Source organism: Danio rerio, chromosome 17, assembly GCF_052040795.2.
Source record: "Danio rerio strain M-AB ecotype USA chromosome 17, GRCz13ab, whole genome shotgun sequence".
Taxonomy (NCBI): domain Eukaryota; kingdom Metazoa; phylum Chordata; class Actinopteri; order Cypriniformes; family Danionidae; genus Danio; species Danio rerio.
In genome coordinates, this window is record NC_141037.1 from 56,375,729 (window position 1) to 56,393,608 (window position 17,880).

Consider the following 17,880-nt stretch of genomic DNA (forward strand, 5'->3'; position numbering starts at 1 on the left):
GGAAAACAGGCGACCGCTGCAAATTGCGCTTTAATGTTTAGCTGGTCAACTGTATGGTATGGAAACCTTATATACCTGCTAGATGAACCCGTCTCATACAGCTGCCATTGCAGGGCTCAGACCCTTTGTAGAGAGCAATTTAACACAACTGCCTCTAGGAGTCGCCAATGGAAATAAAACAGACCTGCACAAAAAATGTGCGTACGCCGGCCATAAAGCTGGCGTGAAGCTGCGCACATTCCCACGTTCAGTTCATTGTTAGTAAATCCAAACGTGAGCGATTCCGAGCGTGAAACCTGGCGTACGCAAAGTTTTTGTGGGTACGCAGCGTTGATACATGAGGCCCCTGGCCACTATTCTACAAGAAGAATGGCTTAAAATCCCTCTGGCCACAGTGCAGGACTTGTATCTCTCATTCCCAAGACTTACTGATGCTGCATTGGTTGCTAAAGAGGCCGTACACCATATTGAAAAATTATTGTGGTCTAAAACCAGGCATTGCAGATTCATTGTCCAACCCCTGTAGATACTAAACAGCATGCGATCTAAACGTTTTCTGATATTCAGACAGTAAACACTCTTAGAAAGGGTGACAAAAAAATGGTCCACTCAAGAAAATGTTTTGCTGCAGTGACGTCATGTTTGCTGCTTTTCTCCGCTGTGGATTTTCATGTGTTTCTTAAGCTGAAACAAACGTGTGAAACTCTTCGGACACTGATCACAGGTGTACGGTTTCTCTCCAGTGTGAGTCCTCTCGTGTCTTTTCATGCTTCCTGACTCACTGAATCTCTTGTTGCAGTGTGAACACGTGTACGGTTTCTCCCCAGTGTGAATCCTCTCGTGGTGTTTCAAATTTTGAGCTGAAGTAAAACTCTTCTCACACTCTAGGCACACATGCTCTCTCACACCAGTGTGGATCTTCTTATGTTTTCTTAAATTTGCCCACTGTGCAAAACTCTTTCCACACTCAGAACAGGAATACGGTTTCTCCTTTGTGTGAACTCTGAGATGGTCCATCAGCTGTGAAGCTCTAAAAAAAGTTTTGCCGCATTGATCACATTTGTGCGTTTTCTCCGCAGTGTGGATCAGCATGTGCAGATTAAAAGATGATGCTTGTCTGAAACTCTTCCCGCACTGAGTACATGTGAATGGTTTCTCTCCAGTGTGGATCCTCATGTGTGTTTTAAGGGAAGTTATCAGTCTGAAAATCCTCCCACACTGAGTGCAGGTAAACGGTTTCTCTCCAGTGTGGATCCTCATGTGATTATTAAGAGATGATAAATGTCTGAAACTCTTCCCACACTGAGTGCAGATGAAAGGTTTCTCTCCAGTGTGAATCCTGATGTGTCCTTTAAGGTTTGATAACTGACTGAAACTCTTCCCACACTGAGTGCAGGTGAATGGTTTCTCTCCAGTGTGGATCCTCATGTGTCTATTAAGAGCTGATAATTTTCTGAAACTCTTCCCACACTGAGTGCAGACACAATTCTGGCTTGTTCTGTTCATCAAATAAACACCAGTAGTCTCTAAATTAGGTATATTTTCAGCTTTGACATGTTGTTTCTCCTCTTCACTCTCCTCATTCTCTTTAATTAGGTCTGAAATAAAGGTAAAATAAAGTTCAGTTTTTAGTAAGTCATAAACGCTGAGCAAATGTTGAAGAATGAAAAGACACTGAAAACTACAGCCCGAAATACTGACACACATCGATGTAAAATAAATTTAAATATAATTTATCTAGTGGTTGACCGATATTCTTCTCCCACTTCGTCATTGAGTCAGTTCTGTCTAATACAAAATAATAACCAGACAGAACTGTTCAAAGGGAGTAATTAAAGTGTGTACAACAGAATTATAACAAATGCTTTAATTAGTAATTAAGGCACGTAATGCCTAGATCAGACTGCGTGATTTTAGCCCCGATTTTGGCTCGCCGACAGGTTTTGAGAAACCGCCGACAAATGCCTGAAATCACAGGTAAATCGGTGCTCGTGCACGTGAGTGACAATCACACAGTATGAACTATCAAAGACGCGGTCTGAGAGAATCGCCGATGAGTCGCCGATGCCTGTGAGATATTTGGCGTGCTGAATATCTGGAGCTGTCGGCGATTCAAATCATGCCGTGTGTATTGAGTTTTGACTGAAAATAACATCAGCGATCGCCTACAGCCAATGAGAGAGCAGCTTTCACTTGTGTGTGTGTGTGTGTGTGTGTGTGTGTGTGTGTTTGTGTGTATACCTGCTGCAGGTCAGCGGGAGGCTGGGGTAGAAGTTAACAGCGCTCTTTTTCGGTTTATTTGGACCCACGAAATGGAGGAAAAACTAGTGGAGGTTTGACAGGACTCAGGAGCAACCGTGTCTGTTTGACGTTTCATACAGAAAGAAATTAGTTTATTATCAACGTTGAGGAGAAATGGCTAATTCCCTTTAAACCCAGGTGAGCAAATATGTACATGTTCTACCCCATTAAAGGCTTCTTTCTCATTATGTAGTTAATAACAAAAGATATACGACGTGTTTTTGGCTGTGAGACGTTGTTTGGACGAAGTTGTCGGCGATTCTCCCTATAGTAAAGTCATGCAATGTGAATGTCCCTGTCGCCGAACCATCTTGCAGTGTAAACAAAGCAGCGACGAAACGCTAGCCCAGATAGTCATGCAGTGTGAAAACATCTGTGACACGACTACTTTGAAAATCATGCAGTCTGAACTCGGCATAAGGCTTTCTCGTTTGCCATCTGCTTTCAGCAAATTTGCATATATCAATTAAACAAATGTTTGAATCATTAATGGACATTTCTTCTCACAAACCGTGAAAAATTACACAGGATTTTTGCAATGCACAACTATTTAAAAAGATGTGTGAGAGAGAAAAGCTGTTGTTGACACATCTTTCAGATGAGCTGCATATGCATGAGGAAATTACATTCGTATAAAGGACAAGGAACGTTAGTCATAAAGACCAAGTCCAACAAAGCCTTCTCTGTGGCTGACACTGAACCTGATGTGCACCTTTCAAAAAAAAATTTACTGCAATGACGAATAACATACGCTTTGTGATTGGTCAGCTTTTAGCATTGATGAGTGTGGTCAGGGCTGAGCTCTGGGATAGAGGGACTGTTGGAAAGAGTCTAAAAAGTGTTAAGTCCTGTGGAGCGGGGGGTGGGGGGGTGGGGGGGGTGGAGGGGGGTGCAAAGGGGGCGGCCTGGTGGCTAGAGCCTCTGCCCTCAAAGGCTGAGCATTGCCGATCCTCTGCCATGTCTTACTATAGTTGTTAAATGTGATATTTAATTACTCTTTTGAATCTATCAGGTAACGTGTCACAGTGTCAGTACACTGCGTCAATCTGTCAGTCACACTTGTACTTAGTAATTTTTGTGAAAACCTCAGATACTATTGGTTGGATTGCACCTTCCACCAGTAAGAGCAGAGTGTGAAGATTTAATCAGCAGGGTAATATCAAACACTTGCTTAAAGTATTGCAACGCACAAACCGTTATGGTGACACATCAGTGTTTAAAAAACAAGACATATTGTTGGTGGGAGTCTCGCTAGCACACTGTGCACAACAGGACAACAAGTCTTTGTGATCTATCTAGAGCCGCAGTTTCCAGAGTAATGTCAGTAAACCAGCATGAAGGACAAACCACATCCAGGGATAACTTGTAGATGCAAGAGGAAGCTGCCTAAAAGGGATGTCCAGGGGTCCGTTCTTTGTACCTCGCTTAAATGATCTAAGATTATTTGGCAGATCCTGGATCTTTTCATCTCGATAACTGATCTCTCGCTAATTTGGTTCTTTAAACAAGTTCGCGAATCAGATTAGAATGTCTGGATGAACTGATCTGAGATCGCTGCGTGTGTTATGAAGGACAGATCTATCGATCCTCGAAATCATGATCAGCAATGCAGCGATTGGCTGACGGCACAGCAGCGTAATGACATCATCTGATTAATATTCAATTATCCATGTGAGCAAAATTACATCAAATTTGCAGTAAACGGTTTGTTAAATATGACACGCAATAACCTAACACATTTGTTGTGAGCTGCAGGCTTTACACTTTCATGTGTCAAGAGTATTCATCATGTATTTCAATGCAAATCAATGTATTTAGTTCTACATTTAGAAAAGATATTCTTTATTATAGTAGCCGTTTTTTAATCGGTGTAAATAACTGGTTGTTTACAAAAGCATTTTCATATTGGTAAAGGCGTCTGCAACTTTTGTGAAGCATCAAATCACCGTCATATTAACTAATCAAAACATGTTTATGACTGCTGAAATGTATTATTGCTTTACAAAAGTGACCTATTGTGCATTTCTATTATACACAATTTGTACTAAAGTGATCAAAAAAGTTCATATCAATAAGTTTTCTCTTTGCACCACTAGGTGGCAGTCTTTGTACTTTAATTTCGAGGGTGCAGATTGCATACGTTTTATTAATATGTATAACTTTATTTTATTAATAACTATAACTTTATATATTTAGTTAAAAAATATGTACCATTTTCCCAAGTGTATATAACTACTACTGTAAGAAAATATCAGAATTCGGAACATACTTTCTGTATTATCTTTGCTTGAACTGAGCCGATCTAATCCTGTTTATATGAATTGAACCTGCTCCCGATCAGGTTTGACCTAGCAGAACTGTTGCTATGACAACAACTCTCGGATCAGCTTTGAAGAACGAAATGATCCTGGATCGTGTCAAATCGTCAATATCCAAATCCAGCTAATTGAGTAATCCACGTACGAAGAACGGACCCCAGGTGCTAACCTGGATTGTATCCTAAAAAACAAAACCCACAGCTGCCCAATTTACTGCAGAATTAAACATGCACCTCAACTCTCCTGTTTCCTTTAGAACTGTTGGTCAGGATCTCCACAGGGTCAATATACATGGCCGGGCTGCTATGGCCAAACTTTTGGTCACTTGGCCAATGCCAAACATCAGTTTCAATAATGACAGCAGCGAAAATCTTGGGCTGTGGACAATGTAAAACATGCATTGTTCTCAGATGAACCCATCTTTCCTACATTCGGGAGAGTTACAGTGTGGAGAGGCCCCAAAGAAGCGGAGTGAAGTAGGGAAGCATGGGGGTGTATCAGTGTTGGTTTGGGCTGCCATACTATGGCATTCCCGAAGCTCAAATCAAATCAAATCTAATCAGGCCTTTATTTGTCACATAAACTTTCGTATAGTGAAATTGAACCCCGCTGACCATACACAAACATCACAATTTTCAGGGGAGACAGGACACAGGAGGTAGCAATCAGAAACGAAGTAAGATACATCTGGACAGTTAGGCAAAAAAAAAAAACCCTCAGCTTGCCCTTGATTAGAGCAAAGTGAGAAAAGGGAGAAAAACAGCCCTATATTAGCTTAAGCATATCGGCAAGACACAGCATTGACACAGGGGATGGGAACAGGGGAAATGGAAAAACAATCCAATGAGTGCGGGCATCTAACTGGTCCAGCAGCCATGCAAGGCGCAAGTCACAGCCCCGCCCACGCCTCTCGTAGGCGAAAGCACACAAAGGCGTTTGGATGGGGATCGGTGGTGAATGTTTATCTGTAGATATGTTTATGTGTATATGTGAGTGCAGAAGCAGGTGTCCTTGGCAGGGTTCAAGAATTTCAGAGCCTCTCCTTATCTTGTTATCCCGGGGAACCAGACTTGTTTACTTCCAGCCAAGGCCGACTGGCAGGAGTAAGAAGAGAGACGAAAAAAAAAGACAGGAAGGTACTTCAATTCAACTCAGGTACAATTCAATACCTGCCAATTTCACAGATATTTAATGTCCATCACTCGTCTCCTGATCTGGCCAAAATTGGTTGCAAAGCCGCTAATTTCACCTTGATGGTTCCCAATTTGCGGTCAAGGACCATAGTCTGATTCGCGACCCTACCCATCAATGTTTCAATCAAGCCGGCCAGCCTGGTGGGATTTTGAGCAGCACTGACCGCTTTTATCAGTTTCCGATACCCCAGGGCCCCGCATAAGCCCTTCAGCAGAAACCCTGTTATCAAAGTTCCGAATCGGTAGATATCTTCAAATCCCTCCAGAGACAGAGCAGCTAAACACAGGACCTCCATTTCTCCCACCCGTCCATCACGTATTCAGCTTCGAACGTCCCCGCAGCTCCTTGTCGAGAAGATGGTGTCAATTGCATTCAGAGACCAGTTGATCAAATCCATAATACCTTTATCATTTGGATAGCAGGACACGGAGAGCCTCAGAGATAGAATAAGACAAGAGGTGCTAGCAAGGAGAGATATGGAACGGAGCGGGAGGAAGAGCGACCGCCTTCGCCGAGAGCCAAAGGAAGAAGTACTTTTGCTTAATACGTGTGCTAACTTGGTGTGTCACTGCCAAGGACTGCCAAACCATTCTGGAGGACTATGAGCACCCAATGTTTCAAACACTGTATCCTGAAGGCGGTGTCATGTATCAGGATAACAATGCACCAATACACACAGCAAGACTGGTGCCAGAGTGGTTGGATGAACATGAAAATGGCCTGTCACCATAACCAAATCCAATTATTATTGAACCACATTAGGGTGTTTTGGAAAAAACACCCTAAAATGTTTTCCTCCACCACCATCACACATTGACCTGGCCACTATTCTGCAAGAATGGTTCAAAATCCCTCTGGCCACTGTGCCGGACTTGTATCTCTCATTCCCAAGACTAACTGATGCTGCATTGGTTGCTAAAGAGGCCGTACACCATATTTTATAGCCTAAAACCAGGTGTTGCAGATTCATTGTCCAAACCCTGTAGATACTAAACAGCATGGGATCTAAGTTGGATCACTGAGGCCCCGTTTACACTAATGCGTTTTCGTCTTAAAACGCATACGTTTTGCTACAGTTACGCCATCCGTCAACACTACACCGGAGTTCTCGAGCGCCGAAAACGGAGTGTTTTGTAAACACTGGAGAGGCTGATTTTATCCTAAAACGCTGCTGCTCCGTCTCAGTGTGGATTAAGAAAAACGCAGACATCTGAAAACGGAGGCGGGGCTGCTGAGATTCGCTAGCTGATTGGGGCTTTTGTGTCATTGCGTATCCTTCCCTTATTTGTCAAGCTTCTATCACATGACTATACCACATGGCTTTAACGCTACCGGAAGACAGTACTGTAAACAACAACACGGACACAGAAATGGGAGCGTTGTTTGCACTATTGTCTGTTTTAGGCGCCATTGTGCAGTTATTCATTTGTTACGTTTAGTAACAACTCGACCTCGTCGTCTGTCCACAAAAATACCTCTCTTGCTTTCTTTGCCATCGCGTTTAATGTTCATCCGGCGTTTGTTGACTAACAATAACCAAATGTCGAGCGAGACGCATGCTTTCTGTTTATACTAGAACGCGCATGCCCAGAGTGCGCCAATGGTCACGTGATATCCGTTTATGGTGGCGTAGTGTGGACGGAGATATGTTCAGGGTAGACGCGGATCGTTTTTTGATCTAAAACGCACTAGTGTAAACGGGGCCTGAGTAACACCATGGCAGAGCTGTCTAATTTCAGATACTGTTTCCCAAGAGTCAAAGTTTTCTGATATTCAGACATGAAACACTCTCAGCACACGTTTTGCTGTATTGACGTCATGTTTACCGTTTTCTCCACTGTGGATTCTTATGCTTTCTTAAGCTGAATCAACACTGTGAAACGTCTTCAGCCACTGATCACATGTGTATGGTTTCTCTCCAGTGTGAATCCTCTCATGATATTTCAAATTTTGAGCTGAAGTGAAACTCTTCTCACACCCAAAGCACATATGCTCTTTCACACCAGTGTGGATCTTCTGATGTCTTTGTAAGTTTGACTGCTGTGCAAAACTCTTTCCACACTCAGAACAGGAATACGGTTTTTCTTTTGTATGAACTCTAAGATGCATCTTCAGCTGTGAAGAGCTCAAAAATGTTTTGCCGCATTGATCACATTTGTGTGGTTTCTTGCCGGTGTGGATCCTCATGTGCAGATTAAAAGTTGCTGATTGTCTGAAACTCTTCCCACACTGAGTGCAGTTAAATGGTCTCTCTCCAGTGTGGATCCTCATGTGTGTTTTAAGGGATGCTAATCGTCCTAAACTCTTCCCACACTGAGTGCAGGTAAACGGTCTCTCTCCAGTGTGAATCCTCATGTGTGTTTTAAAGGATCCATACAGTCTGAAACTCTTTCCACACTGAGTGCAGGTAAACGGTCTCTCTCCAGTGTGGATCCTCATGTGTGTTTTAAAGGATCCTAACAGTCTAAAACTCTTCCTACACTGAGTGCAGGGAAATGGTTTCTCTCCAGTGTGGCTCATCAAGTGTGTTTTAAGGGATTTTAACAGTCTGAAAGTCTCCCCACACTGAGTGCAGGTGAATGGTTTCTCTCCGGTGTGGATGCTCATGTGTGTTTTAAGGTTTGGTAACTGACTGAAACTCTTCCCACACTGAGTGCAGGTGAATGGTTTCTCTCCAGTGTGGATCCTCATGTGCATGTTAAGAGCTGATAATTTTCTGAAACTCTTCCCACACTCAGTGCAGACACAACAATTCTTGCTTGTTCTGTTCATCAAATAAAAATCAGTAGTCTCTAAATTAGGTATATTTTCAGCTTTGACATGTTGTTTCTCCTCTTGACTCTCCTCATTCTCTTTAATTAGGTCTGAAATAAAGGTAAAATGAAGTTCAGTTTTTAGTAAGTCATAAACGCTGAGCAAATGTTGAAGAATGAAAAGACACTGAAAACTACAGCCCGAAATACTGACACTCATCGATGTAAAATAAACGTTAATCCAATTTTTTATCTAGTGGTTGACCGATATTCTTCTTCCACTCCGTCATTCAGTCAGTTCTGTCTAATACAAAAAAATTACCAGACAGAACTGTTCAATCGGAGTAATTAAAGTGTGTACAACAGAATTATAACAAACGCTTTAATTATTAAGGCAAATAAGGCTTTCTCGTTTGCCATCTGCTTTCAGTAAATTTGCATATATCAATTATAGGGGTGTAACAATACACTCAGCTCACGATACGATGTGTATCACGATATAATGTTCACGATTCGATATGTATCACGATATTTGGAATAAAAATTGAAAATTTAACTGAAATGCAAATTTTACCAAGTAAACTATTTTTTATGTATTTCTTTTGTTTCAACTTTTGAGATTACTCTGTTCAAGATTACTCTGTTCCACAAACTGAATGTTGTTTACTACTTTATTAGTCACAACCTGCAGGTTCTGTTCACTGAAGCAGACGCGCGCGTATGGTAAGCCGTTTTAGCATTTAAACCTTTGTTCTGACTATCCATAAATATATTTAATTCATATTTAATTAAATTCCTTTAGAGATATCTCTAATTATATTTTGACTAGTCGAATTATAATTATGACTAGTCAAAATATAATTAGAGATATCTCTAAATATATTTATGCATAGTCAGATCAAAGGTTTAAATGCTAAAACGGCTTGCCATACGCGCGCGTCTATCATCCGCCCTCTTGTGTGATTTTGCAGCGGCCAATACATCATTATATGAAGACAGAATGATATTTTAGGGTGAATTGTACCTTATAAATACAGTATGTGACTCTTTCAACACCATTAGGAGGTATCCATGTCGCTGTGCAAAGTATGTAAATCACTGTGAAGACTTTAAAACTTAGGATGTTTGACCCAGTATGCGTGTCAAAAAGCGGACGAGTCTAAACCAATGACTGGACAACCGAAATGTTGCCAGACGTCTGATTTTGAGAGGATGGGCCATCCTCTATTTCAACTCCACTCATCTTGGTCTGCTAACATTACTGCTGCTGCAATCTGAACTCACGTGCGACAGCAGGTGGAACGTAGCTCACGTGCAAACAGCTCAACTAATAAGAGAAAACGGACGTCATATCGTAATCAAATCGTCATAACGCCACGATGCATATCGAGACATTTTTGCATCGCAATAAATCGTACAACGATAAATCGTTACACCCCTAATCAATTAAACAAATGTTTGAATCATTAATGGACATTTCTTCTCTCAAACTCTGAAAAATTACACAGGTTTTTGTAATGCACAACTATTTTAAAAGACGTGTGAGAGAGAAAGCTGTTGTTGACACATCTTTCAGATGAGATTCATATGCGTGAGGAAATTACATTCATATAAAGGACAAGGAGCGTTACCGTACGTTCACACCGAAAAGTGGCGAGAGCATCAAAGTAGCCGGAAGTCATTCATTTTCAATGAGAGCGCGTCGCGTCTTCGCCAGTGTGGACGTCGAGGAGAGTTAAAAATCAAGTCACCTTTATGGTAATGAGCTATGATGCGGTTCGGCGGCAAGCAATCAGAATGAAGTAGTCCACCGCTTGAGAGGAGTTCAGAGAACACAGACCTGTGAACTTTGGCTCCGACCACAGTTGTTCCCCAAGGGTTCGATTATTGCGGTCGCCGGATTTTCAATTATTTACAATGTCTTCTTACAGGAGCATACATTAAATAAGTTGCTGGCGAGTTACTGATGTGCATTAATGTTATATATATTGATCTTTAAAAAAGCGGGAATCTCATGAGAGTACAAAAAACTATTGCTGCTTCAGAATATTTCAGACATATGGACTGGAGACATAAGTGGAGCAAATCTACACCACACACAACTTGATCTTCCATTGTTATATGAATTTGATAAGTCGTGCGCAACATTTTCACGCTAGAAAACGTTTTATGCAGGAATGTAACTGATATGCTGCAACACAATACGAGATCGATGTTGCAAATTTTGATGCCGGAGCTGAAGGCAGACAGCATTGTCGCCTGAGCGACATTGGATGCTCTCACCGCTTTCGGTCTCAAAGACCGAGCACATGGATGGTCTAGCAAATCCTTCTCCGTGGCTGACACTGAACCTGAGGTGCACCTTTGAAAATAAATTGTACCGCAATGAGGCATAGCATAAGCTCTGTGATTGGTCAGCTTGTTAGCATTGGTGGGTGTGGCCAAGGCTCATAGCTCTGGGATAGAGGGACAGTTGGAAACAGATTAACAAGTGTTGAGTCCTGTGGAGGAGCTCAAGATGGAGACTTATGTTTGTTTACTTTTTGATTAAAGATGTTGCACAAAGCAGATTTAAAATTCAACTATTTAGTACATCTTTAGACATTTATATTGTTGTTGCAGACGAAATATAACAGGAAAAATGATTTAAATAGTCTGTTTGCTAGATTTTAATTAATAGTCATATAAAAATCTTCACGAAAGCATCTATGCTTGACGATTGGTGTCGCGTATCCGCCATGTTTGTAATTTATTTACACTTTTTACCCAAGTATGTAGTTCCAATCCAAGGTGCAATGTATTATGGGCAATATTAACACAGAGTATGGACAGTTCTACACTTTGAATACTGGAAATAGTACACCCAAGTTCAGCTTGTAATGGAAATTCATTTTTAGATGACCTTTATATATTGGACACTTGTTTAAGACTCATTTTTAGATGTGCGTGTATCTGTGTTCTCCATATGTTCGCCATAAAACCTATGTGTAAATTTTTATACATAACTATATTTCTCTAGGTGCGTGCTTATGTGATTATCCTAAGAATTTCCCTTATCTGACTATGTGGGGGTGAACATTTCTTTTCTCTGGGTACACATCACTGAAATTGATGGTTACTTAAGAAAGATGTATGGTTGTTATGGACATAGCAGGAACGGCAGAAAACGCCTGACGTAAATGCAGATTAGGCCTTACTGGGAGTTGACCTTGTAAGCAGTACAAACTAGACAAAACGGTGAACACACTTTGCTTTAGTATATCACTCTGCAGAAACTGTTGTTGCTGTATGATTGTGATCTTCTTTATAAAGAATAAAACTTTGAAAAGACATCCCGTGTAAGACTTTGTTTCTTGACCACTGAGAGAGCCTCCTTTGAGAAAATAGCCACTACAAGCTCCAACTACATCAAATTCGCCGATGACACAACAGTGGTAGGTCTCATCCGCAACGAAACGCATTACAAAGAGAAAGTGGCACAGCTAGCTGAATAATGTGGCACTAGCAACCTGTCCTTCAATGTAGAGAAGACAAAGAAGGTTGTGATGGATTTCAGGAGGAACTCGGTTGACCCACTGACAGCTCGACTGTCAAGAGAGCCAGCAGCACCTCAATTCCTGCGGGTGCACATCACAGAGGACCTCACCTGAACTACCAACACCCTGTCACTCTCCAAGAAGGCACAAGAACGTCTACACTTTCTCCATCGGCTGAAAAGGGCAGGTCTCCCTCCACCCATCCTCACCACATTCTACAGTGGAGAACATGAGTCTGATTCCAGCGACGCTCCAGGGACAGACGAGTCTTCGCTGAGGCCATCTTCCTGCCTAACCACGGCGAATGAAGCTCTGCACAAGACTTTTGGCCAGCGGAGAAATTAAAATGGTCGTGCCCAACTGAGTCTGGTTCCCTCAAGGTTTTTTTTCTTCACTCCCATCAGGTGAAGTTTTTTTTCCCTCTCCGCTGTCGCCACTGCCTCGCATGGTTCAGGATTGGTAGAGCTACGCATCGATGAATTGGCTCTTCAGTGTTTGAACTCTCAGTAATGATTAAATCACACTGAACTGAGCTAAACTGAACTGAACTTAAACACTAAAACCTGAACCACACTGTTCCAGTTACTATGACCATTTATGTGAAGCTGCTTTGACACAATCTACATTGTAAAAGCGCTATACAAATAAAGCTGAATTGAATTGAACCACTGAGAGCGTGCAGACCAGCTGCATCACTGTCTGGTACGAGAGCTGCAGTCCTGCCAACTAGACCCTCAAGTTCACAGTGAACACAGCTGAAAAGATCATCGGTGCCCCTCTACCCTCCATTCAGGACATTTTCCTCTCACAGTGCTCCAGCAGAGCTAGCAGTATTGTGAAAGACTCCATCCATCCTTTCCACAGTTTCTTCCAGCTGCTAGCCCGCTCGGCTAGACTACTCAACAGCTTCTTCCCCCACTGAAATCTCTTGCTTCCCCCTGCATGCATTCCTTCGAGTGTCCTATAAAGATGAGAGTGAAAGCCACAGATGTCTCCCTTCTAATCTTAACCATAACTTGAACTATAAATGCCTGATGATGGGCAGAGTGTCGCAAAATACTGCTGAAAAAGTAGCCTGGACATGCGCAGAAGGATTTAGCTGTGGAGTCGCGGTGGTTGTATCAAACTTTCATACATCAAATCAACAAAGCCGACTGAACTTCTCATCTGACTGCCTGTACCTGCACTGTATCCAAGGCTTGCTAAAACAAATACAAGGACTTACATTTAAAAGCAGACAATAATATACTATACATTTTTTCTAATTGTTTAATATAAACAGCTAGTTTAATATATTGGAGTTTACAATTAACAACCTTTGTACACAGGAGCAGTGCAAGCCTAACTGGCGCTCTAGGCAAACAATGACCGTGCCACCCTTATGGTGCTAAAGCACAAGTGAAAAGCAGTGGTGTCGCGGAAGAAAGTGAAGAGGGGGGAAAGTGGGGGAGGGGGTGCCTAAATATGCCAGTTTGTACAGTCTACTTATGCCCTATTTACACAGGGCTTCAGCGTCAACGCTTGACTGAAGGCGTGTCTGAAGTTGGGGCTGTAGGGATCATCAAAGAAGTGTCAGCCAATGAAATTAGCTGGTGTATTTGCATACAGTGATCTGATTGGCTGATGCCTCTGTCAGCGCTTGAAAAGTTGAGCTAGTCCAAACTTCTGATAAGAAGTTCTTTTTGCAGCGAGCAACTCCTCTGAAGCAGCGCCGACGGATCCACAATGCAGTTCGGCAACGCTTCATGTCACCCATTCAAAATGAATGGGAAGCATTGACGCTGACGCCCCGTGTGAATGGGGCATTAAAGTTAGGTTAAGCTTTGTGGCGAGCACAATATTTGCTATATTTAGATTGTTGGTAAATTTATTTGTTATATTACACTCATATATTTGTTTAATTATTAAAGAATCAGTAATAAACACCAACCTTCAGTCTTCAGTTCTTCAGTCTCTTCCTGTTTAATTCTGCAGGGTTCTGGAAATTAAGAGATAATAACTTTTATTTTCAGTTCACATTTTCATTATTAGTCACAATCTTATAGGACGATTTGGCCACAGGCTAGATTTTCCATTTGTTTAGCCTATATATGAACAGAAAAGATGAACAGAGACTCGACAGCAACTGCTTTGACGTCGTTTGTCTGAAACATGCAGATGCAACGATTCTTTGTCTCTTAACAGTAAGGTAGCAATACGTGAAGAAAGGTAAATTAAGACCTGTTTAAAAATGGATTTAGGACCTTGAATACAATATTTCAGTAAATTTAAGACTTTTAAGGCCTAAATTTGGATATTGAGATTTAAGACGTCATTTAAGACCCTGCAGAAACCCTGACTTAAAATCTTCACTGTTTTTGTCGTATGACAATAAATCAGATGAACTTTTCAAAACTTTCATCATTATTGTTCTTCAGCCTCATTGTTGAAGAATCAGCAATAAACACCAACCTATTAGTTCTTCAGCCTCTTCCTGTTTAATTCTGCAGGGTTCTGGATCACTCATGTTCTCTCCGTCCTTCAATAAGCTCTGTCTTTGCAGATTTCACTTCTTCCTGATGGGAATATTCCAGTATTTATAGCAGAGGAGACGGAGCTTCACTGAAGGAGGAGCAGATCTGCCAAAACTAAACAAAATGTGAAAAATGTTATACACAGTTGCAGGAAAAGTATGTGAGCACTTTGGGATTGCTTGGATTTTGGTATCATTTCACAGAAAATGTGTTCTGATCTTCATCTAAGTCACAACAATGCAAAGCTTAAGCTAATAGCACACAACCATAATATGTTTTTATTGAACACAAGGTGTAAACATTCACAGGACTTTCTTGATTCACTTCAAAAGTTGATTATTACGATGATAAATAAAAAGGCGCTACTTTAGATTATCTTACATTAAATGATGTGAATACAATGAGAAACCACATATTTAAAAGCAGCAGTGGTAGAATACACTTGGCTACAATTAGTCAATTTATCATTTTGATAAGCCAACAAATTCTGATGCTTAATATCCCATTGTCAGCATGTTTATGTAAATATCATAATGTGAGTATAATAGGAGAACACTTGCTAAGATTTTTTATTTATTTTTTTGGAATTTGGGATATTTAGAGAAGTATTGAGGTAAAATTGGTTAAACATTCACACATTCAGCGTTTCTCCTTGATGTAATTTCAGAAAAATATTCTTACTAAAATCCAAATAACATTTGTTAAATCATATTGGCAGCCAACGACTATTAAAGTACAACATTGTTCACAGTCAAATAAATAGTGCTAATTTTGTTTTGATTCTTACATGTGATTATTTTATTATTCATTTCAGGCCTAATATTCAAAGTACAATGGTCACAAGTATGTCAGTGAACAAATGTGCGAATATAAAACCAACTTTACTTCAATAAGAAGTTTAACTGTTCATAAAAACCTTTGTTTTTAATTTAAGGTCTAAAATGTCAAAATTAAAGATCATTAGGCTCAATGTGTGGCTTTAGCAGTTTTTAAAGTATACTTTTATACATAATACATTTGTGTGCATGTGTGTAGTTATAATAAGCAAAACAACTAATTAAAGAAGGGTTAAGTTTTTATCAGATTAATTGGGAAAAAAATGGATTATTAAAATAATCATTAGTTGCAGCCCTAATGACTTTAAAAGACTACAGAACAGCTCACTTACCCTGGCTGGCTAATCAGAATAAAGAAAATTGCGGTAAAGTTGGTTTTATATTCGCACATTCGTTCATTTAGCAGTCTATATATTGTTTACCATGTTACTTTGAATATTCGATTTGAATTAGCATGCAAGTATGTCTTCTAAACAACATCTAATTCACTGTGAACAATGCTGTACTTTGATAGTCATTTGCTGCTAATATGAGTTCCCTATTTACAATTTGCAAAGAATACTTTTCTGAAATATATATTATTAAGGAGAATGTGTGAATATCCCAATATAAAACTAATTTTACCTCTATAATAATAGCAGCCAGTGACTATCAAACTACAACATTGTTCAGTCAATTAAACGCTAATGTGGTTTTGAAGTCATACTTACATGTGATTTCAGACTGGATATTCAAAGTTCTGTGGTAAAAACACAGGGAGATTTCACAAGATCGTTCACTGAACCAATATCAACCAACTCTAGCTCACTTAAATCTGGCGGCAGTATAATAACGGTCGGTACTGATTAGCGCTCACTTCAGTACAATAATCAACAATAACTACTTAATCAACAAGAGCACAACTTAAGGACAATACAAAGGCTGCGATTTAACAAAAACAAACTTACTTGGATGCACGCGCGTACACACAATGCAGTATCGTCTCACTTCTCTCAGCCTGCCCGTTTTCCTCTTCTTCGGGTTCATTGACGACTTGCAAATCAACGTTCAGGTGCATATCGCCACCTCCTGTGCTGGAGAGTGAAGGGGTTTCTATGGCAGCCGGTTCTCACGCCTCTAAATCATTTTTACTGTTTATATATTAATTTAATCCTGACTAGACCGGTGCGTATAATCAGAACTACTTAAAGCAAGTTAAGTACAACTTAAGCCTGGAATGGGAAAGATTTACTTAACAAACAAACTCACGTATTTTCCTGCTGAAAAAAACAGCTTAAACCAGCATAAATTTGTTAGCTGGTTTTAGCTGTTCGACCAGCCTGGTTTTGAATGATGTTTGGGCAGTTTTAGGCGATTTCTATGCTATTTCCAGCCTAGTTTCAGCTGGTAAGGCTAGTATTAGACCAGCTACATCCAACTTGACCAGCCCTTTGCCTGAAACCAGCCTTGGAATGGCCAAACCCACACTAAAACCACGCTGCCTTGCTGAAAAATCCAGTTTAAACCAGCCTAGGATGGTTGACTGGTTTTAGAGGGGTTTTGGCCACTTCCAGGCTGGTTTCCAGCAATTTCCAGCCTGGTTTTAGCTGGACAAGCTGGGAGATGACCAGCTAAAACCAGCTTGACCAGCTTAAACCAGGATGGTCAAGCTGGTTTTAGATGGTTTTAGCTGGTCACTTTCCAGCCTGACCAGCTAAGACCAGGCTGGAAATGACTGGAAACCAGCCTGGAAGTGGCCAAAACCCCTCTAAAACCAGCCTGGCCGACCAGCTAAAACCAGAAAACCATCCTAGGCGGGTTTAAGCTGGATTTTTCAGCAGGGTGGTCAACCAGCTTAGGCTGGTTTAAGCAGGGTTTTTTTCAGCAGGGTTGATATAAAGTCAGAATTCTAACTTTCTTTTCTTTTGAATTTTGAAACTTTCTCAAAACATTGTCAAACCTGAGATTTCCTGTCGCCAACAGAGCTTTATCTATACATTTTCCTAATGAAAATTTACTCATTTACACTTTGGCATAATTATTTATGATAATTGTGTTGACAGAAGACTTTAAGCAAGTGTAAAATCTGATTGTTTGGTATAACTCAGATGTTAGCCAATGTGTGGCTATTATGGAAATATTAAGTAGGCCTAGCCTAGCTAGCTATCATTGCATCAAAACAGAGTGAAATTAGCTTTGGATCCAAAGCTTGCTTAGTTGCGCACAGTATACTACTTACAGTAACGATGCAGCAATTATACTCTTTACACAAGTCCAGAAAAGGTGTGATCCAGGTTAACAGTTCTCATCGGTTAAAGCAAAAATAGACAACTCTAAATGTGTGCGTCAATGAAGGATTGTATCTAACTCCACATTTGGATGGCAGCATGGTTCTTGGTGTCAGGCCGACCCAAAACTATTAAGAGCTAATCTCCGACCTGTAAAACGCT

The 17,880-nt window shown here is 40.7% G+C and overlaps 3 protein-coding genes across 4 annotated transcripts in view; 2 read left to right on the forward strand and 1 right to left on the reverse strand.

The window, feature by feature from the left end:
- Positions 1-17,880, forward strand: part of galnt16 (UDP-N-acetyl-alpha-D-galactosamine:polypeptide N-acetylgalactosaminyltransferase 16) — a 375,091-nt gene that overhangs the window by 336,658 nt on the left and 20,553 nt on the right. The window lies entirely within an intron of this gene.
- Positions 1-17,880, forward strand: part of zc2hc1c (zinc finger, C2HC-type containing 1C) — an 835,825-nt gene that overhangs the window by 215,470 nt on the left and 602,475 nt on the right. The window lies entirely within an intron of this gene.
- On the reverse strand, positions 5,169-16,445 carry LOC101885363 (gastrula zinc finger protein XlCGF57.1). 2 transcript variants are annotated; one of them, NM_001443274.1, is given in 4 exon segments: positions 5,169-8,677; positions 14,033-14,080; positions 14,554-14,731; positions 16,257-16,445. In NM_001443274.1, coding segments are annotated over 3 exon segments (1,110 nt in total). In that variant the 5' UTR covers positions 14,609-14,731; positions 16,257-16,445; the 3' UTR covers positions 5,169-7,670.